Genomic DNA, 22,524 nt, shown 5'->3' with positions numbered 1-22,524 from the left:
CAAATAAAATTGTTTATCTAGTATAGAAATTGAAGAAGAAATTCGAGGAACAAGAAATTCGAGGAACAAGGCAGAATCAAGGGTCTTATTCTGAGGTTCACTCAATGAGATGTGCACATTGTGCAAGTTATGTTGGACCACTCAGGTGTCATGATTAAAAGATGTCAATAAAGAAATTCATGTTTCGTTAAATTCCATAACTCCATCAGAGAGGAGATGCACAAAGAGTTTCTACATTTCAGAAAGCCATCTTTATTCATTCTGATTTCTCACTGACCTAGGCAACAACATCAATTGTCACAAAAACATGACCAACCCGATCAAAATTGTCGTTGTTCATTCCATTTTGACCTAATATTTGTCTGTCAATCTTTATTTTTATTTTACAAAGAAATAAGTTAACAAAGCTGGCAAATACCATGGCCTGGATGACGCATGTTCTCTATGTGATGTCTATCATGGAGGCACAAAGCTGTATGAGAAATGTGAAGAATACTACATGTATGGGAGGAGTTTGCTATCATATCTAAAAAAATAAGTGATTTTTTTCAACTGATCAACAGACCCTGTATTTCATAGTGTGTAGGGGGTGGTTACTGTAGGTTTTGACCTGAATGATCAAGTGCTACAGTGTATTTAATATATGACCAATATTAAAAAAGCAGTATTCTTATTTTCAATCATCAATAAGCTTTTGAATAATTTGGATATTCAAATATTCCCAGGTCTAGGGTTGAGAAAAAAACACACAAAAACACTATAAAATAACCAAAAAATGCTGTGATTAATCACCTATCCCTATTTCTTTCTCTATATTTTTCCCTGTTTTGCTCCCTGTACCTGTCATCTCTGTCTCCACCCCTTCCGCTGTATCTATCCTTCTCCCTTCTTCCATCTTTCCTTCTTCTTTCTTCATCTCTCTCTCGACCATCCTCCCTGGATCTATCTTCTCTGGATCTATCGCGACCCGTCCTCCGTCTTGAATACCTCTCATCGTCCGATGACCCCGACGCCGCCTTATGATGCCTTGCTTTAGACCGTTCTTTTCTCCTGTCATCCTCGCTCTCTGAGTCGTCCCTTGCTCTTTTCTCCTTTCTTCTCCGTTTTCTGTCATCTTCCGAGGAACTTGAGTCTCCTCTCCTATCTTTCTGTCTCTTCCGTCTGGAAGATTCTTCAGAGGAACTGTCCCGCTTTGTATCTCTCTTCTCCTTCTGTGGGAAGATGAGCAGCAAAAAGTTTAACATTTTACAATAGAGTAAATCTTCAAAATATAGTGATCTATCAGGAGTCTTTCAGGGATCTCTGAGAAACAAAAAAACTGAGAGACTGTCAAAGAGATCATCAAAAGAATAAACAAGACCTTTAAAAGTTAATTGAGAGACTGCTGAAAGACCACCGAAAGACCATTATACAGAGAAACCGGTGAAAGACCATTTTGAATCTGTTTCAAAAAGTTTTGGGACCCATGGATACCACAAGGACCATTGAAAGATTGGTACTGAATCATCTAAGATCTCAGAGAACATTGAAAGTTCATGGAAACTCTGCCAATTCCTTGCTTGAGAATGTTTTATATAATCAAGACAAAAAATATTTACATATATTATTCTGATGTAAATGTAAAATGCGTAAATCTATCCTGTAAAACACATCTATATACCCTTCACAACTGTTTTGGGGTGCATGTATTAAATAAATCAAGTAATGAAATGGAAAAGTGACATGCACTTTTGGGCGGATTTTCCAAAACTTGAAACAGGCTTCAATAGGCTTCATCTCTTTAGATGCTACATGTACACCGACTTATGAATGAATCTTGCAAACCTTTTTGGATTTATTTCTGTGCCTTTCATTTTCACTGTCACTTTCAGATGAATATCTCCTTTGCTTCTTTTGATAAGACCTCTTTTGACCTCCATAATTGTCGTCCTCATCAAGCACTAAACCATACTTCTGTCTGTTTATTGCAAATTTATTAAGGTTAAGGGAAATATAATATAAAGGACTGTATATTAAATAACACTTGTCTTGTCAAGTCACCATCATCCTCACCATCATCCTTTCTGTGGCTTTTCTTCCATTTGCCCTCTACCACTTGCACTTTAAATCATCATCTTTCATCAACATCATCGTAATCACCATCTTCATCACCATCAATATCATCACCACCGCCATTTTTATACTTTTCATCATTACCATCCTCGTCATCATCAGCATAATCATCACCTTTATCATTATCAACATCATCATAGTCATCATCATCATTATCATTACCATCATCATCACCTTCATCGTAACATCACCTTAAACATCATCATCATCCACATCATCATCATCCACATCATCATCACCTTCATCATTACATCACCTTCATCATTACATCATCATTATCATCATCATCATCACCATCACCATCATCATCATCTTCATCACCATCATCATCACCCTCACAATCACATCCCTATCAACTCCAACATCACAATTATTACCATCATCATCATCAGAATAACCACCCTAATCCACATCTAACATGGTAAGGATACGATTGCTTGCTCTTTGAGTCCTTTATGGCATATTTAGAGCTTTCTCCGCCTGTCTGAGGTATCACTGGACCTGCATCAGGATACAAAAAGAATATCAATTCGATGTAATTCAAATAGTTTGAAGGGTAGTCTAATTCAACCATAATACTACAAGGGTTTTTCTGTTAATTAATCAATTAATTTATTTATTTATTCTTTTTTTTTTGCAAATTTGCATGATGGAACAAAACTGTTTTTATATCATTTTTGTCTATAATGTACATGTATGGATCAAATGAAATGCATGCTGAACTAAAGCTAAACCCTAATCTGCATCTTCACATTCTAAGCCAAAAACCAAAGCAAATTCTTCCAAGAACTTTAGACACTTGCAACTGTCACAAGAGCAGAAGACGGGTCACTATTTTTTTCAAACCAGGGGTGTGTTTCACATTGGTGATTACACAACAACACACCTCACACAAGTATGGTCTAACCAATAGGGTAATGTGTTGAATACCACATGCAACAGAGAATTTATAGGGATACGTCGTCCGCGATTCATGTACGTTAAATACGATTCGCTTGCCCTATTAGGCACGCATCTGTATCACAATCATTTTGGAGCAGCGAAAAAAAATGTTGCTGAGGGTGGGGTACATGTAGGTTATTCTGTTGGATCGCTGATCGTTATTCTTTGGTTCTGCAGCTCTGCATGTACACACATAGTCGCATTACATGAACGCGGACTATTATCATAATGACACAATTTTACTTCCCATGACCCAGCTCAGAGAAAATCTTGAAAGATTATAAATCATATTATATATTCAAGGCAACACAACATTGTTACGAATAAATGTTTGTCGATAAAACCGAGTAATTTGATATTCATAAAACAAATATTTCACACACCTATCCCTCTTGGTGTATATATGCATTATGCCGGGCAAACACACGTATGAATTTGTTATTGGAACAGCATTGGGTGTAGAAAAAATAATAATTATACAGGGAGAGAGAGAGTGTGTTTATTGTGATGGGAATACTAGTATGGAATCCATAATCTTTTATTGGCTGCTAAACTATGTAACCATGGTAATAACAATTAATAGCAAAGTTAAATCGCCATTAATGGAAGTTCTTATGCAGCAGTGGGATCGTGAAACGTTCTCTGAGCCACATATCATACTATGTACCTGATGGTCCCATTTTGAGTTTGGCTACAGACTGGCTGAAGTCGACATGAATCCGACGATCATCGATGAGAACATTATCCATCTTGAAGTATGCTTCTTCACAGTCTTCCTCCTATCAAATCAAAGGAGGTCATGAAAACAGAGGTCATGAAAACAGGTGATAAATGTAAACGTGACAAATGTATATGTACGAAGCTAAAGGTATAGGGAACTGCTTCAGAAAGTTGTTCGTAAAGTTATGTGTGACTTTTAATACGAGAAAGTAGTACATAATCTTGTAGTAATAATAATAATAATAATACATTGTATTTATATAGCGCTTAATACATGATGTTTCTAAGCGCTTTACAAAACGATTAAATAGCATACATATATATAATTGAACATTTAACAAACAAGAAAGGACATGTACAGTGTAAAGTATTATCATATTACAAATTACAAATTAGGTAAGAAAACGGCCTACTCAAGTTGGGAAATACAAAATAATGATAACAATAAAAGCAATGACGTTAATTAATTAAATAGTTCGAATACAATAAGTTCAACAAAATGAATTATCAGAAATACAATGACATATGAATTATGTTCAAATAATGAAGCAGTGCAATAGCTATACATAAAACAAGAAATAAAGGAATATTCTTTTGATATTGACAAGATTAAACTTAAAACTTAAAGGAAGAATTGTAAAGGTAAGTTTTGAGGGATGCTTTGAATCCAGGTTTTTAGTTTGGTTTAATCCCCAACTACGGAGGTTGCTGGATTTCTAAATTACATTTTCAGCCTTTTTTTATTTGCATCAGCTAAAATTGAAAAAAAGTTTTTAGATTAAAGCTGTTAACATCGTTATTATCATTACCATTACCGTCATTCCCATTATTATCATCATATTTCTGTTATTATTATAATTTTTATGGTCCTCACATTTTTAGTACATGTTGTATTAGTATTGTTAACAAGCACTATGAGGAAAAGTTTTTAGCAAATTCAATACCATTCATTATGTGAACAAGGCAAACGCCAAGTGTTGTCTCGCCTGCATATTGCAGTCATGAAGAGACTGCATGTCAAAACTACATGTATGCTATATGACTTAGATGGACCTCTGTTACGAGTTTGGCGATCCCACCTCGAAGCTATAGAAAGTTATTGTGTGTACAACACAGCACAGTGCCAGTCATGGAAAGTTCATTGACCTTTGACCTTATTCAAATTCGACTCATATTCAAACTTGACCTGTGCCTTCAGGAGATGGACCTCTCCTATGAATTTGGTGATCCCACCTCGAAGATATAGAAAGTTATTATGTGTACAACACAGCACAGTGCCAGTCATGGAAAGTTCATTGACCTTTGAACTTATTCAAATTCGACTCATATTCTAACTTGACCTGTGCCTTCAGGAGATGGACCTCTGCTATGAATTTGGTGATCCCACCTCGAAGATATAGAAAGTTATTATGTGTACAACACAGCACAGTGCCAGTCATGGAAAGTTCATTGACCTTTGACCTTATTCAAATTCGACTCATATTCGAACTTGACCTGTGCCTTCAGGAGATGGACCTCTGGTATGAATTTGGTGATCCCACCTCAAAGATATAGAAAGTTATTATTTGTACAACACAGCACAGTGCCAGTCATGGAGTTCATTGACCTTTGACCTTTGACCTTATTCAAATTCAACTCATATTCGAACTTGACCTGTGCCTTCAGGAGATGGACCTCTGGTATGAATTTGGTGATCCCACTTCGAAGCTATAGAAAGTTATTGGGTGTACAACACAATTGTTGATGACGACGCCGACGCCGACACCGGAAATAGTGATACCTATGTCTCGCTCCGCTATGCAGGCGAGACAAAAATGGCATATATAAGGTCTGATCACTTTTAAAAGAACAGCTGAATAAAAACATTGCAAGTTTCTTTGTTCTTTTAATGTTATTTAGGAAGAATATTACCCAGTTTCATTTATGTTTCTGTGAGCACTGCGGCCCGTCTTATAAAGAGATACAAATGATCTAATTAATCGTAACTCTATTGAAATCCAAAAGTGTCATACTGTACATGTAACTTTCTACAGGAAATTAGCAAAATGTCCGTTGTAAACAAAGGAGAACACACCAAATTGTCAAGAAATCGATGAATTTATATATATATATCATATCTAGAAAAATTTGCTTTAACAAACATGCATTTTATTTGTTGACGTTGCTGGCTTTCCATAGTTGCAATTGATCACATCAATCACAAATCTTTGTAAGACGGGCCCCTGGTCTCTTTTGTAAAGTGTATTAAGATGTGTCCAAAGTCGGCTTCCAAATTTAAATGGCAACATGAATCACGATTAAAAACGTGATAACAAAACGCATATATAATCAGAAACAAAGGGTGTGTTCAATGTCCTCCATTCCTGATCGTAAAAGTAAACATCTTTCAAAACACGATTCAACAGAAAATTTAAACGTCGAAAAAGGTGAGATTGCAATCGCGATCACCTCAGATTTCACGACCTTCAGCATCGCGAATGCGACATTGAACACGATTGAGTCTTGAAACGTCTTTGAATTTGCTCTCGCAGTGGAAGCCTACATAAGCAGGTGCCAGAAATGACCTTTCTTGTGATGGGTCAAACTGTGCAACAAAGCTGCGATAACGAAAGCGGGAATTTAAACAAATTGACAATAATCAGCTAAATGTTTTCAACACTGAACAGTGCACCATTGATCGTGTTTGTGTTCTGTGTTTTGTTAATTGAGTTTTCAATCATGATTCATGTTGCTGATTGAATTTGAAAATCGACATTGAACACACCCTTAAAACAAAGTTGTGGAGGATATGGGTTTCATACCGCAACCACCACCATGGCCTAGCGTCCTTTGGCAAGGCGTCAATCCACAATTTGCCACTCTCCACCCAGGTGTTAAATGGGTACCCGGTAGGATGCGAAAGCCTATGTAGTATGCCTAGCAATTGAGTCTTGGAACTCTTGTTGGAATGCTCCCCATGGAGTGGAGAAGGTGCATACATTGTATGCGGCATGCAAGGATCCGATGACCGGGGTAATAATATATCTGTAAAGCGCTTAGAGACGTCGTTCTGATGTGTTAAGCGCTATATAAATGCGGAATATTATTATTATTATTAACTCTACAACTTTTCAATGTTCATTATCAATACACTTACCCTTTCAAATTCAATGAAGGCATAGCTGAGTGAGTCTCCAGTCACCTTGTCTTTGATCACTTCACAACTGTATAATAAATAGAAAGAGCAAGGAATACAGGAAAGCAATATAATGTTCAATCAATTTGAATAACTTAATATTGGTTTTTATCAAAATCTTTCTAGAGTTGCCCCAAGATCTGTCGCAAACAATATTTAATATTTAAAGGGGAATCCAGCCTTGACCATTAAATGTTGTGTTGGGAAGGAGAAAAATAAATTAAACAGAATGGTGAAAGTCTGAAAGAAATCGGACAAGCAATAAGAAAGTTATAGCTGCTTTAAAATTGAGATCACTAATAGTATGTAGATTTCAAATTGGCAACTGGGTAAGTAAATTATGACAAGGGGCAAGGACAACTTTCCCATAGACCATGTACTTTATTATCAGGGATTTGTGGTTTTCTCCTAAGTACCCATTCCCCTGGGGCAGTAATCTAAATATAACCCAGGTAGTATATTGTTTTATGTCCTCATGAAAGAAAAATATAATTTGAAATAAAACTTTTGGGAAAAATTACATTCTAGCCATAATATGTATTGGAGTACATGGAAGAGTAGTCCTTGCCTTACATCACTATGACATCACATATGCGGCCAATTTGAAGTCTCCATGGGTATAGTGATTACCAATATTTACAACTTTAAAAAAAATTGTAACTTTCTTTTTGTTTGTCCGATATTGTTAAAACTTTCACCTATCAACTTGTCTGATTTTTCTTTTTCTTATAACAAGTTTTTATTTGGGTTGGATTCCCCTATAATATGTGATATTTGATATTTAATATATTTAATAATTAATTCAAGATTATGTCGAAAATCAATATTTTATGGCAAAATAATGATATTTGCTTTTTGCTGCATACCCGGTAATTGCTCGTCACCCCTAAAAAGTAGGCATATTTGTACAGGGAAAATGCAAACCACTCAGAAATTAAGAGCATGTAGCTCTTTTGCGATATTTTCTCTGATTCTTGGTTTTGTGTAAAAAAATAAAGATACCAATATCAAGCAATTGTCTTGGTCTTGCCAACCATGTGTTTTTTTTAGCAATGAAACTCTTGTAAAGGTTTGGTAACAAAACGTATTGCACAAAACTGGTTCTTGCTTTAATAAAAGAAATGAGTCTTCGGTTACCTGGAGATTTTTCCAAATCTGGAGAAAATGATTTCCAGATCTTCTGATGTCGTAAGGGGATTCAGCTTACAAACAAAGAGGACATTTTCTGGAGGCTTCATGTCTGCATCAGGCAAATCACCGATCTATCAGAGAGGTAGAGATGCAAGCAAGTTTGATATGGTGTTTGTTAACAACCCTAAAAGGGAGAGGGGCAATCCACCGCCCTAGACATTTGGACTGATAAAACCACAACATACAGAATTGTCACTTCAAAAATCCAGAACTCCTTAATTCTTTGACAGATTTTTGCCAAAACTTCATAAATATGTTTCTCTCGTTTTCTGCTTTTATCAAAATCAATCTTTCATGAACATCAGGGTGAATTTCCCTTTTAAAACTTTAAGAAAGATTAATTTGAAACCTTTAATCAACCAAGCTGGAATGCAGATAAAGCAGGTTACTGATCAGAATTGATCAATTCTCTTGATTACATCTATTGGCTCGTAACGTTATGATATTGTCACTTTTTGTACCACCCCAAGGGTGAAGGTGCTAATATGAAACAAGGCAAACGCCAAGCGTTGTCTCGCCTGCATATTGCAGTCATGAAGAGACTGCATGTCAAAACTACATGTATGCTATATGACTTAGATGGACCTCTGTTACGAGTTTGGCGATCCCACCTCGAAGCTATAGAAAGTTATTGTGTGTACAACACAGCAGTGCCAGTCATGGAAAGTTCATTGACCTTTGACCTTAATCAAATTCAACTCACATTCGAACTTGACCTGCACCTTCAAGAGATGGACCTCTTGTTTGAATTTGGCAATCCTACCTCGAAGATATAAAAATTTATTATGTGTACAACACAGTACAGTGCCAGTCATGGAATGTTCATTGACCTTTGACCTTATTCAAATTCGACTCATATTCGAACTTGACCTGTACCTTCAAGAGATGGACGTCTGTTTTGAATTTGGCGATCTCACCTCGAAGCTATAGAAAGTTATTGTGTGTACAACACAGCACAGTGCCAGTCATGGAAGTTCATTGACCTTTGACCTTATTCAAATTCAACTTATATTCGAACTTGACCGGTGCCTTCAGGAGATTGACCTCTGGTATGAATTTGGTGATCCCACCTCAAAGATATAGAAAGTTATTATGTGTACAACACAGCAGTGCCAGTCATGGAAAGTTCATTAACCTTTGACCTTTGACCTTATTCAAATTCGACTCATATTCGAACTTGACCTGTGCCTTCAGGAGATGGACCTCTGGTATGAATTTGGTGATCCCACCTCGAAGCTATAGAAAGTTATTGGGTGTACAACACAATTGTTGACGACGACGACGACGGAAATAGTGATACATATGTCTTGCTCCGCTACGCAGGCGAGACAAAAAACTAAATATTAGGATGATATAGTATTTATTTGACAAATTGAAAGTCACAACATATACGTCTTCCCACACCGGCAAATCAACAATTTATGATGTACATAAGTCTGTAATCACAGACCATGGGATCGGAGGGGAGTTCACCCCAGCTCCTAAGCATGCTTTTACGGACAAGGCTATTTCATTTTTCAAGAACCCTTAAGGCTTTACAATTTTGGTCTGCTTAACTCACCATTTCTAGGATCTGCGCATTGGCTTTGGCATCTTTCTTTTTCTCTTCGCCTTCCACCTCTTCCTTGCTCTTTCCTTTGTCGTCTTCGATCTCTTCGTCCGCACCGATGCGTACACTCTGCAAAAAATCATCAAAAATAAATCCTCCTTATCTAATTTGTCTTGTTTTATCCATATATGTTTGATTTTCTGTATTTGTATTTGTATTTTAGTGTTTTCTTGTTTACTTTCCTTCCATAGTTAAACTTGCATAACTTTTTTTTTTTTTTTCTGGTATCTTTGTCTGGTCGATTTTACTTTTCAGCTTGATTCAATTAACTTTGTGTATTCTTATCATCATTCTGTTTTAGGTCCAGTTCAAATCTACTTGACTTTTCTAATTCTTTATATTTGATTTGTTTTGAATTTCCATTTTCTTTGTTTTACACCTTTTTTATTTTTTTTATTCTAGGTCACTTTCAGCTTGATTTAATTAACTTTGTGTATTCTTATCATCATTCTGTTTTAGGTCCAGTTCAAATCTACTCGACTTTTCTCCTTCTTTATATTTTGATTTGTTATGAATATCCATTTTCTTTGTTTTACACTTTTTTTTATTCTAGGTCTCTTTTCTACCATGACTAACCATCTATCTTTATTTCACCAGCTCAGGAAGATCAAGCTGAAAGCCCTCAAGACCTCTTTTCACCAGAACAATTACAGATTTTATTCCCTCAATCGCATTATACCCACAGGCCTCCAACTTCATTGCACTCCCGGTCTCGGTACGCTCACACCTGAACTTCGCAAACGATGGAACCAGACCTTACTTGGAGCTTCAGTTCGATTAATTAACATCCTCTCTGAACAGTGTATCGCTTCTCTTGATTCTTTTTCAGCTGACATCAGTAGCCTGGAAGACGAACTACGTTCTTGCTGTACCCAAACCCAATGGCTTCAGTATAATGATGAAATTGAATCTGATCTCTCTAAACACAGGTCTCTCCTCACTGAACGCAGGAACAAGAAAATAGGCAGCCTCACAAAGAAGCGACAACGGTCAAACAGATTTAGACGACATACCAACAACAATGATGTATCCCCCCATTTGGTTGTTAATCTCTCATCCTCCCCTCTCTCCCAAGCAGAAACCTCTCTTCTCTCTAAAGGTCTCAAGTTTTGCCCCACGCCACCAGAAGTTGAACAGATAGCTCTCAGCCAAGACCTCTCTACATTCTATCGCAGGATACGTCTCAAAGAGTTCTTTTTAGATGCACCCCCTTCTGATCCCGAACCCTTCTACAAGAAAAGCACATGGATTCCACCTAAGAATAGAGTTCCTTCCCTTGAAACTTACATCCAAGCTGTCTCATCCCAAGTTCGCTCCACAGATACCCTCGACACCAGAGCACATGACAACCTTCCTCGAGAAGAACGCCAGGCTCTCTCATCACTCAAAAACAGGTCCGACATCATCATCAAGCCTGCAGACAAAGGATCAGCCGTCGTTGTTATGGACCGCCAGCAGTACATCGATGAAGCCATGAAACATCTCAATAATCGATCTCACTATGCACTCCTCGATTCTGACCCTACTTGTAATTTCTCCCTACAGATCCAATCGACACTGAATGACAAGAACACGAGCATCTCTCTGAGAAGGCCCACAAATTTCTCTCCCCTACTAACGCTAAACCTGCCCGCTTCTATCTCCTCCCGAAGATCCACAAACCTGGCAACCCCGGTCGACCCATCCTCTCAGGAAATGGTTCCTCAACAGAGAACATCTCCCTTTTTGTTGATTACCACATTAAGCCCCTTTTCTCACGTGCACCCTCTTTCATCCACGACACTCCAGACTTTCTCAGGAAACTAAATGACATCAAGGACCAGATACCCGAGACTGCGATCATCGGCACTTTCGATGTTTCTTCACTGTACACCAGCATTCCCCACGACGAAGGTATTCAAGCATCATGTGAAGCCTTGGCCGCCAGTGGCCATTCCAGTCCCCCCATATCCGATATCAAATCTCTGATGTCTCATGTACTAACAAAAAACAACTTCACATTCATGGGCAAGCACTACCTACAGATATTCGGTACAGCAATGGGCACCCGAATGGCTCCTTCATTCGCCTGTCTCTTCATGACGAAGCTGGAACAGCAGATGTTAGATTCAGCCCCCTGTCGCCCATGGATTTGGTGGCGTTACATAGACGACATTTTCTTCATCTGGACCAGGGATGAAGACAGCCTCCATACATTCATTGACCACATCAATTCCTTCCACAGGACCATCAAATTCACTTCTGATTTCTCCCAACAGGAAACCCACTTCCTTGATGTTACAGTCCAGAAAAAGTCTAATGGTATCACCACTACCCTATACTCTAAACCCACAGATACCCACCAGTACCTCCACTCATCCAGCTGCCACCCCCGTCACTGCAAAACCGGCATCGCTTACAGTCAAGCCCTCAGACTTCGCCGTATCTGCTCCGAGGACCCTGATTTTTCCTTCCATGCCAGGAATTTGCAGAAACATCTCTGTGCCAGGGGCCACGGGGCCAGGGCAGTCCAACTGGCAATTAACAAAGTTCGTTCTCTCCCCAGATCTGAAGTTCTCAAACCAAAAAGTGACAAGGAGACCACCGACAGAATACCGCTTGTGACCACCTTCCATCCCAATCTACCCCCTCTCCGCAAAATCCTGTTTGATAACCACCACATTTTACACACTTCTGATCGTCTCCAACAGGCCGTTCCCGATACTCCCCTTCTAGCATACCGACGCCCATCGAATCTCAGGGACCTCATTGTTCGTGCTGAAGTGCCCTCCCTCACTAACCATTCTTCTCCCATACAGCATGGCACCTTCAAATGCACCAGCAACAGGTGCATCATATGTGAAATACACCTTCACGAGGGCGATACTTTCACCAGCAACTCTACCAGCCTGTCTCACCAAATCAAGGGCAACATCACATGCACTACCACTAATGTTGTATATCTCATCACTTGCAGAGTTTGTAGGGTACAATACATAGGGGAAACCAAGACCACACTCAAGAAACGATTCTACGGGCACAGATCCACCGTCAACACAGCAAAGCTGGACACTCCAGTTGGCCGCCATTTTAACCTCCCCAACCACTCCATCACTGACATGATGCTACAGGGCATCGAATCTTTAGGTACCCGTCCTGACTCAGTCCGTACTAGCAGGGAGAAGCTCTGGATGAGACGACTTCGCACCACCCAACCTCATGGCCTGAACATCCAAGAGGGGAACGACTGATTTTTCTTTCCTATCCACTTTCAATTTATATATACATATACTTTTTCCCCTTAGCTCTTTTGAATAGTTACATTATAGTTTCTTACTCTACTTTCCTCCCATATCTCATACAAGCTCAGCTCCAATTTTTCCTTCCTTATTCAGGCGATATAATAATTATTATATATATATATATATATATATATTTGTTTTTTCTCCACTCACCTCTTTTAGATTTACATTTGCTTATTTACATGTATACTATGGTTTCTTCATAATACACCCCCTCTCTTCTATATTTGCTTTTACCTTTTTAGGCAATTTGCTTCCTCATTTTCACATATACAGGTTTTTTTTTTTTTTTTTTTTTTTCCTACTATATAGTCTTATGGTTTTTTTTCCCGTCACACCTAGCGGATTACAATATCAGTTACACCATATGTGTATTTATATATTTTTTTCATATACATTTCTTTTTTGGATATATTTATATACATATCACTTATAGATACATATTTTACACTTACCTTCTTCTCTTAGTTTGTTTTATGCTTTATCATATATACTTATATGTCTTTTGCACATTATCAGTTGTTCCCCATTCTTTTTCTTTTTTCCCCCCACTCTTATGCACCAGTTTATTAAGCCTTTCTTTGTAACCTGTTTGACCCACCTCTCACTAATTCTCTTGTTTTTCATCCCATTATCACTGTTTTGTTCCAGATCCTGTTTGATGTTGCCTGCCTCATTATTTTAATCCCTCTTGGCTTGAGGTCTTTTACTGGCCTTACTTACACTAACTTCCCTTTGTGTCTGCCTACTCCTTTTCTTTCATCCCCTTCACTAACCTGATTGGTCTTCTCTACTAACTAATGCCCCTTTTGTCTCCTTGTTTCTAGTGTTGCTGTAGCTTGTTTGTGGTCTATATTATGGTTGTTCCACTTTATATGTTTGTCATTTTGCCTCCGACGAAGATTCTGCTAGGATCGAAAGCTTAGGCCCCTTTTTGACTTTCAAAAATAAATAAAACAGGAAAGATGCCGATAAAACAAATGCAAGTACATGTATTTGCAGAAACTTGTAATGTAATTGTTGGTGACTATTTGTTTTCTGAAATAGTCCAAAGTTAGTGAAAATCATCACCGCAAAGAAAAAAATGATTTACATTTGAATGATTGTTTACAACTGTACAAAGATTGTTATCTACGAAGAAAATATTTCACCACCTTGAAGGGTAAAAAATCTGATTGAGCACACAGCAACATGTTCCAGTCATATGTAAAATCACATGAAGCTAACAAACAGATTTATGAACTCACTTTGATACTTGGTATCACATTACCGGGCTGTAGCTGAGTCCCTATATTAATAGGTGCTAAAACGTTCAAGGAATAAATGCTATCGGGTACCCATTCACCTCACCTGGGTCCAGTGCAGCACAATGTGGATAAATTCTATGCCAAAGGAAATTACGTCATGGCTGGGATTCGAACCCACAGCTGATACAAAAAATATGTCCAATGGAAACGTTGGTTTGGCATAAAAATAAAGAAATTCATGACCTGGGATTGTAATATTCGGATATCTACTATTCACAGGCAAATTCTATTGAGTATAGCTTGGTAACTTTAGACTTAATGGCCCGCATTCTGACGTCCTGTTTAACTGAATAAAAGGCAATGATTTCACTCTGTGCTAAAATTATGGGATGCCGAAATTGTAAAATTTTGTTTACATCATATTTATAACGTTCATTATGCTCTATCTCAAGCCATCATTTCAAGGTATTATTATGAATGATTATCAAATGAGCTGAAAACTAAATCTGTACTAGAGGTCTTAAAATAGCCTTAAAAACTGACATACTGAAGCTTTTCTACATGCACTCATCAGAGTAAAATCGCATGAATGACTAGAACACTAGAGTGAGACAATATATAATAGAGCCGAAAGAGACAATGGACGCTAAACGGCGAGCTGTGATCGGCTGTCAAGGTAAACAATTTGGGCTTAGTACCAGCCGTAAATTGAAGTGAAGCAACTAAAACAACGCAAGGGTTAGAGGTCTGCATCACAGATTTGGCTATCCATGGAATAAGCCAGAGTTCAGAATACGAGTCTAAGACTTCTGAGATGTCTACATACCGCCAGCTGTTCTTTAGTGGGCTCAGGTGATCGGTCTGGTATCTCAAGTCCTTCCGGATCATCAAATGGGTCGTCTAACACTATGGTGTGACTGATTCTAAAGATAGAGGGACAGATATCAAGAGATAAAAGAGATAAAGAGAGTCACCCAGAGAGAGCATGGGGGGTACCATCATCTGACAAATCAATTTGATACACTATAATTATTCAAATTATTCAATCAAACTGAACTTTATTATTATCCGCTTACAAGAAATTTGCCTTTCACTTGTGCATTATAAAATAAATATAAATACAAAATATGAATTTAAAGGAAATGAAGCTTGCAAAAGAGATGGCAAACATTGATGAGCATGAAAGCAGAAATAATCGACCTAATTTAAACAAAATTTTACAGTTTGATAAAGATTTTATCACATTCAGCATTAGAAATAATGTGTGATGAAATTTTCAAGATTAATTTTGGTTACGTTAGTAAGGTTCACTTTATTTTGTCCTTCCACGAAAATGTGCAACAACTTCTAAAAATTCCTCCGACACTCATAACATCACCATCATCTTATCTCGTCTCTTTGTCTTCTTTACTCTGAGTTATTCTTTATTCTTTATAGTTCTTGTTCTCCTCCTTCCGGATTTCCTTTCCTCTTTTCTGGTAGTTGTTCTTCTTCTGATCATTGTATTCTTTCCCTTTCACTTCCAATCATCAGCATCACCATCTCCATCAATATCATCACTACGGTTACCATTATCATGATCATAATTAATATCAAGAACAACATCATCATCATCATCATCATCGCCATCATCATCGTCATCATCATCATCACTATCATCAGCGTCATTATAATCATCACCATCAGCATCAATGTCATCATCATCATCATCTTCATGATCATTATCCATATCATCATCTCTATCATCTCCATCACGTTTGTCACCGACATCATCACTTTGAAATACCATCATTTTCACCATCTTCCATTTCCTATTCCTCCTTCTCCTCCTCCCCCTCCTCCTGCTCATCCTCACCATCATCACAATCAAAAGTCGGCCTTACCATTTATTCTTATAAAAATATTTTACACAAAATTCGGCAGGGACCACAAGCATCTCGGGACCGAACTGATGTCTTTGTCCCATCACTATCATCATCATCATCAAAATATTGACTGTTTACACTCATCATCGCCAACACCATCCCCATGGGATGTTTTCCTCATCACCATCATCACCTTTAACATAAAATTTGGCAAGGACAATACACATCTCAGGACTTACCTGATATCTTGGTAAGGTCGATTCTCCTTGTCACAGAATGCTTCATTGATCTTCTCTAGAACATCAAACCCTTCCGTTACCTCGCCGAACACTGTGTGTTGGCCGTCAAGGTAGTCCAGGTCCTCAGCCAGTGTGAAGAAAAACTAAAGTTGAGAAAAAAATGAATCTCAATCAAATTAAAAGTCAATCTATTTTGAGATTCTTATGGAGACATTAATAATTTGCTGACACCAATCTTTGTGAAAAGTAATAGAAATCCCTGTAGTACAGCTGCCTGGGTCTTTCAAACTCAGCTAATTAAGCTCATGGGCACTTTTTATACCTAATTTGAGAAAGTGGAAGATTTAAATAACATAGCCTTAAAAAAACATGAAATGTGGAAAATAAGTGGATACTAACACATGCAAATGAAAATGTTTTATAAAGCTTAATCTATACATTGTGTAGGTGAACAATTTCTACTTTCATTTATTAATTAGATTTGATGCCATATTTCAAAATGCAAACTAATATAGGTACATGTACCTGTATGTACATGTACACAGTCTAAGACTGAATAATTACCCACGTGTATAGTATAAATATCGTATCTACATGTATTTTCATAATCGCTGTAGAATAATAATAATCATCTTGTGGTATGAAACATATCATTCTTAATTTGGATTACAAAGTATGATGCAGAGCTGCCAAGTTGTATTTTGCATTTTCAGTATTCTTATCCCCCAAAATCAGTATTTTGACAAAAAAATCAGTATTTTTACCGTGTGAGATAAATATTTGTATTTTTCCCCAAAAAAGTGTATTTCATAATAAAATGCTTGGCGCACTCGCCCATCACGGCGCTCAAGCTTCATGCAAGCTAAAATGCGCACTGCTCTTGCAGATGAAAAAAAAAAAAACATTGAAACTTGAGTATATCTCACCCTGGTTTTTACAAAATGATTGAAAAAAAAACAAGTTACCTGAAATTACATTGATCTAATAACCATATTTGTGTACGTTTTATGAAATAGAGACATATAGAGATGATTTTTCTCAATAAATTACGATTTTGTAAAAAAAAAAAAAAAAAAAGATTTAAAGAAAAAACGTACTGCCGTATTTTGGTTGCTAAAACGTACTTAATACGGCTAAAACATACTGGTTGGCAGGTCTGATGATGCCATTCAGCGGAGGATGAGATGTGATAACAAATTCCTGAGTTGAACTGATATTGATGTTTAAACTTACCTGTGATCCGTGCATGTTTTCTCCATTGTTGACCATGGATAAGGCCCCTTTCTTCTTATGTTTGATCCTTGGGTTGTTCTCCATTTCAAAGTACTTGGCCTGATCCCCATACAGCTTACTGAGATGATGTAGAAAAGAGGGAATTTCTTTTACTACCATAGTTCGTGTAGGCTAACCATGCTGGGAGAAAGAGTGTCTCATAATGTGTTCACATTGTGCAACAATGTGAACATTAACTAAAATCATCTCTATGCTTACAAGTTTGAACATTTTAATAGTGTAAATCATTACATGTATGTGAACGCACTGTGAAAATGCTCATATTGCAGAGGTGTCCACATTGTGAATTTGTCTCAACAAAAAACATTTCAACAATGTGAATCACAATGCGAACACACTGAATTGAAAACACTCAAAGTGCAGAGGTGTCCACATCATGAATTCGTCTTAACACTGTTAAATTCAAACATTTCAACAATGTGAATCACAATGTGAACACACTGTGACCCCTCAAACTGTTGATGTGTTAACAGTGTGCAATTATCGTCACGGTGTGAACCACTATATAAACACATTGTGAACACTCATTGTGTATCTATATGTGGCATTGTGACAGAAATCGTCTTCACACAGTTAAATTTGAGCATTTTGACAATGTGAACACACTGTGAACACTAATAGCACAAAGGTGACTACTGTGTGAATGTATGAACATGTTAATAGACTGTGGACACTCACTCTATAGTTGTCCAACTATTCACTAAAACATTTGAGCATAGCAGTGGGAGTCACTATGTGAACACACTTCATTAGAACCTCTCGACAGAATTTTCAATTCTTTTAGGTGATCCCCAGGCATTGGCTGGTGCTAAATTTTACATTTCTTTTGTAATGTTTCTATTGCTGTCATGTTTTCTTGCCTGGAAATGAAATAAATATAAAAAAAATAAAAATAAAATGTATGAACACCCTTTCCTAAGCTAAATAGTCTTGTTAAATGTGAACATTTTAATAGTGTGAATTCACTGTACGTTACCTGAAGATAGAAGCACCACCTTTCCCAGTTCCTGTTGGATCTCCAGTCTGAGCCATGAAGTTCCTCTAAAGAGAAAAAGTCAAAGGTCAAAATATGTGAGTGTACAGAGGCATTATGTGCGCATGAATGCAATTTCCCCCCTTTTTCGCCTTCCTCCACATAGTGTACACCAACATCACCAAGCACTGTACTTGTAATCATCATTGCAAGATCAGTCGATCAATCACTGTTACACACAAAAGTGCGCCGCATGTATCTCATCTCCCTGGGGGGCAACTGTTTTTAACCTGACCCACATATGCCAATCTAATCACATTGATGTTAGCATCCTACCATTTAACACCTGGGCCCCATCTTACAAAGAGTTGCAATGGAAAGCCAGCAACATCAACATCTATTATGCATGTTTGTTCAAAATATTTTCTAACTATGATGTATATTCATGCATTCATTGTTTTCTTGAAAATTCGCTGAGCTTCTCTTTGTTTAAAACAGATAATTGTGCAAATTTCCTGGAGAAAAAATTATGACACCGACGGATTTCCATAGAGTTACGATTGATTGGATCAATCGTAACTCTTTGTGAGACAGGGCCCTGGGTGGCCGGTGGTGAGTGTCAAATGTGAATACTTGAACCTTGCCATTTGAAAGAGTCAAGTGACTAAAGCACATCATTATTACAAACTTCATTCATAGAAAGTCCATTCCACCTAAATTAAATAAGATTTTTAATATTCCCAAATTTATAGATATGATGTAATTGACATCACTAAAATATGAACAGCAAAATATTTATAAAAAAAATTTAACTTAAGAGAAGGAAAATGTTCATAAACTTCCATTTTTCATCCGCCACTTTAAAGAACCATGTACAACCTTTCCGATGAACATAAACCCCAAATTTTATTTTAAGTATATTTGTCTACCATGATGTGACACTTTGTGTGTGGTACACAACAATTGCACACTATTATAAATCAAAATGATCTACAATGCGTAGCACAATTCTATCTTAATCATTTGAAAAGAATCAATCACCATGTTTAATGCCAGGTGTGAGTAAAGATTTAATGTCATAAATATTGCAAGATTTGTATCTGATTGTTTATTTACAGAATAATGAATGCTACATGTTAACATGTACATACATTTTAAGAAATTCAGTTAAAGAAAAAGTTCATCCATATCAATATTCATAAAAATATCAGTTAGGAATCTCTAAAGTAAAGATTTTCTTACATCACACGCTTGTACTAGTTGCAGCTGCTCCATGTCATGGCATATAAACTACACAAATTCCCATTTTTTTAAGGTTTGTGATGACCGATGTCTGAAAATATTTTTCTCATAGAATCATATGAAATAATAAGTCAGATGATATATCAAGAGAGGAAGTGAAATCGTTCCAAATGTTCTAAGAAAGTGGCATTCATAAGACATCATAATTCTCTTGTTCTTCAATGGAGTTTTGCCAAACGTCTGTCTTTTCAATTTTCTGCTTTTATCATTGAATGAAAATAACATCAGGGTGATTTTAACTTTTGATTTAAAATGAAAGCTTTACCTGAATGGAGTGAAGCAAACTAAAGTTGAAATACTTGATCTTGCAAAGCTTCAAGAAGTTTAAGCAACCTATGGATTATAAAGAAGACAAAATTCAATCAATGAAATAACTCTGAGAAATCACTGACAGATATTTTAACTCCAATTACTCCTGAAAAATTAAACAAGAGGGGTTTTATTAATGACCACATTTGTTGGATGGCTTCGATCTCCGCGTTATCGTTCAAATTGTCAGTCAGACATAGCTTCACTTGGATTCACTGTAAATTTGAGAAAGACTGAATTTAGCGACCAACATTATGGGTTAGGCGAACAAACTGGTGAGCTGCCGCAGACAGATTTTTGGGTTGCTAACCTCGGTCTATATCAAAACGATGTTGCGGCAAGGTGACTTGGTCTCCGCCAACATTACGGACACATGCGTCCGTAACGTTGGCAATGAACAATGAGAAACAAAATGGCGGCGTAAGCATCGAGCAAGTCTCCCCGTCTTTTAATTTTATAATATTTTTCGCTTTTTTAATGAATTCTTGTTTAACATGAAATCGATAGCGTAGAAATGTCGGAAATGAAGTTATATCCAATTTACATGATTTAGGGCTAGAAAGGAAAGTAGATATCTCATTCTCGGGCATGCGCATGTCGGGGGCGAAAGTTTGAGGTTTTTTCATTTTTTGCGGTAGCGGTAGTCGGTACCGTACACGCAGATGAATGGCAGAATGGGATGGAATCCCCCTGGCTCTGTGGTCTTGTGGAGGGTAAGCATACGCTAGTAAATTATTTTTACTCTCTAGGCGCCTCCTGGCTAGCATGATCCAATGCCATGGCCATGGGCATGGGGTCTCCGTCTGAATCTTTTGGCTGGGCTGGCCTGCCTGCGCCTGAGCGATCGGGCCAACTCCCGCCATGCCCGCTCCGGCCGTGTCGGCGAGACTCAACTGCGGCGTGACGTGAATGACTGAGTCTGAGTCTGAGACTGAGTCGTGACGCCGTGAGCCTTAAATTAAATAAGTTAAAGAAGTTGAAACAACTTACATCTTGGTCTTTCTTCCGGATATAAATCAACAACGAGATCACCAACTGTTGTTTCCAACAGAACTGCCATTTTTAAAGTAAATTCAATTTAACATTTGATTTGCTTCTGTTCTGGATCTGAGAAAGTTGAATTCGTAACTTTTAGTATTTATGGGCCACCAAGTATGGGTATCCCTAATTTATAATAATAATATGAAAGGCGGGTTATTCACGAAAATCTGAGTACAATATCAGTTTTATGATGAATATTTAAAAAAAAATATTTTCCATGAATCGTAAAACTTTGATAAACAATAACGGAATTATGATTATTCTTGAAAAAACAATTGGACGCACACACAGATAGCGACCCATATCTTTGGTACCGGACTACTGACGTGATTGTTTGTTCGAGCGAGAGCTATATACAGTGCGTATAAAAAAAACGGGACAGATTTGAAAAGTCTATAAAATTTTTGTTTCAAATTATGATCTCTATATTTTGGTGTCAATAGGTGCTCTGAGGTCTTATCCTTCAAATGCCATCAAAATAATTTAGTTTCGTTCATGCTTGAGCGAACACGGTATGTTTTTGTCTGGGGTTAAAAAGGAGGCTTGCGCCAAAATGGCATAAAATGATACATATGATGGTCGGACTTCTTGCTATTAATCAGCAGACTTCCTCTTAACCTTTTCATTATCTTTGCTATAATTTTCTAATTATGCGGTCGAAATTCGTTTCCAAATCTACTTATTTGCTTGAATAGTTCTGTTGTTCGTTTTTAATATGTTCTCTTTCAGCTTTGAATATTCCTTCTCTAAGCAAAAACATTTTTTTTTTCAACCGAAGTATGGGAGATCGAGCGTCAAGTTTTTTTTCAAATCCTTTCATTGTGTGCTACAAAGGTTATGTTGCCTTTGAACAATGGCATACTGATGGGTGGGGGATCGGGGTGCCCACCCCCCCCCCCCCAAAAAAAAATCATGACCAAGAAAAAAAGTGAAAAGGAAAATCACAGAAAACATAGAAAGTGAAATATGATATCATTTTCTGAATATTATGTCAAAATCACAAAATTTGATATTTAAAAAGTGGATGTTTTGCTTGCTCGCTTCACAACTTTTTAATACATTTTACCCGATCTGCCTTATCTTGCTCCTTCAAAATCGACTCAATAGGCTACACCATTGCCATTGAAAGACATGAATCCTTTCCTGTTTGTCCTAGGCACATAATTAAACTTGAAGGATTCAATAACCCCTTGAAAATAGGATTCATGTCTTTAGGTACCAAAAC

The 22,524-nt window shown here is 37.3% G+C and overlaps 1 protein-coding gene across 1 annotated transcript; it reads right to left on the bottom strand.

Annotated features, from left to right (window-relative positions):
- Positions 1-326: 326 nt before the first annotated feature.
- LOC129258368 (peptidyl-prolyl cis-trans isomerase-like 4) lies at positions 327-21,627 on the bottom strand. The gene is made up of 13 exons (XM_064098529.1): positions 21,249-21,627; positions 20,215-20,282; positions 18,651-18,715; positions 17,615-17,732; positions 16,382-16,524; positions 15,104-15,200; positions 9,702-9,818; positions 8,087-8,211; positions 6,911-6,977; positions 3,722-3,833; positions 2,544-2,613; positions 1,825-1,957; positions 327-1,211 (listed from the first exon to the last, which is right to left on the bottom strand). The coding sequence occupies exons 1-13, from the start codon at positions 21,316-21,318 to the stop codon at positions 789-791; spliced, it is 1,608 nt and encodes a 535-aa protein (XP_063954599.1). The 5' UTR covers positions 21,319-21,627; the 3' UTR covers positions 327-788.
- Between the last annotated feature and the right edge of the window lie 897 nt (positions 21,628-22,524).

This window comes from Lytechinus pictus, chromosome 4 (assembly GCF_037042905.1).
Source record: "Lytechinus pictus isolate F3 Inbred chromosome 4, Lp3.0, whole genome shotgun sequence".
In the NCBI taxonomy this organism is placed as follows: domain Eukaryota; kingdom Metazoa; phylum Echinodermata; class Echinoidea; order Temnopleuroida; family Toxopneustidae; genus Lytechinus; species Lytechinus pictus.
This window is presented reverse-complemented; position numbering and strand designations above follow the sequence as displayed.

What these genes read in the sequence shown, in the direction of transcription:
- LOC129258368 (XM_064098529.1), bottom strand. Translation starts at nt 21,318, where the DNA reads ATGGCAGTTCTGTTGGAAACAACAGTTGGTGATCTCGTTGTTGATTTA. An exon ending in GTTTGCTTCACTCCATTCAG is followed by an intron (nt 18,716 to 20,214) that starts GTAAAGCTTTCA and finishes TTTTCTCTTTAG; the next exon opens with AGGAACTTCATGGCTCAGAC. An exon ending in ACTCAAAATGGGACCATCAG is followed by an intron (nt 2,614 to 3,721) that starts GTACATAGTATG and finishes ATCCTGATGCAG; the next exon opens with GTCCAGTGATACCTCAGACA.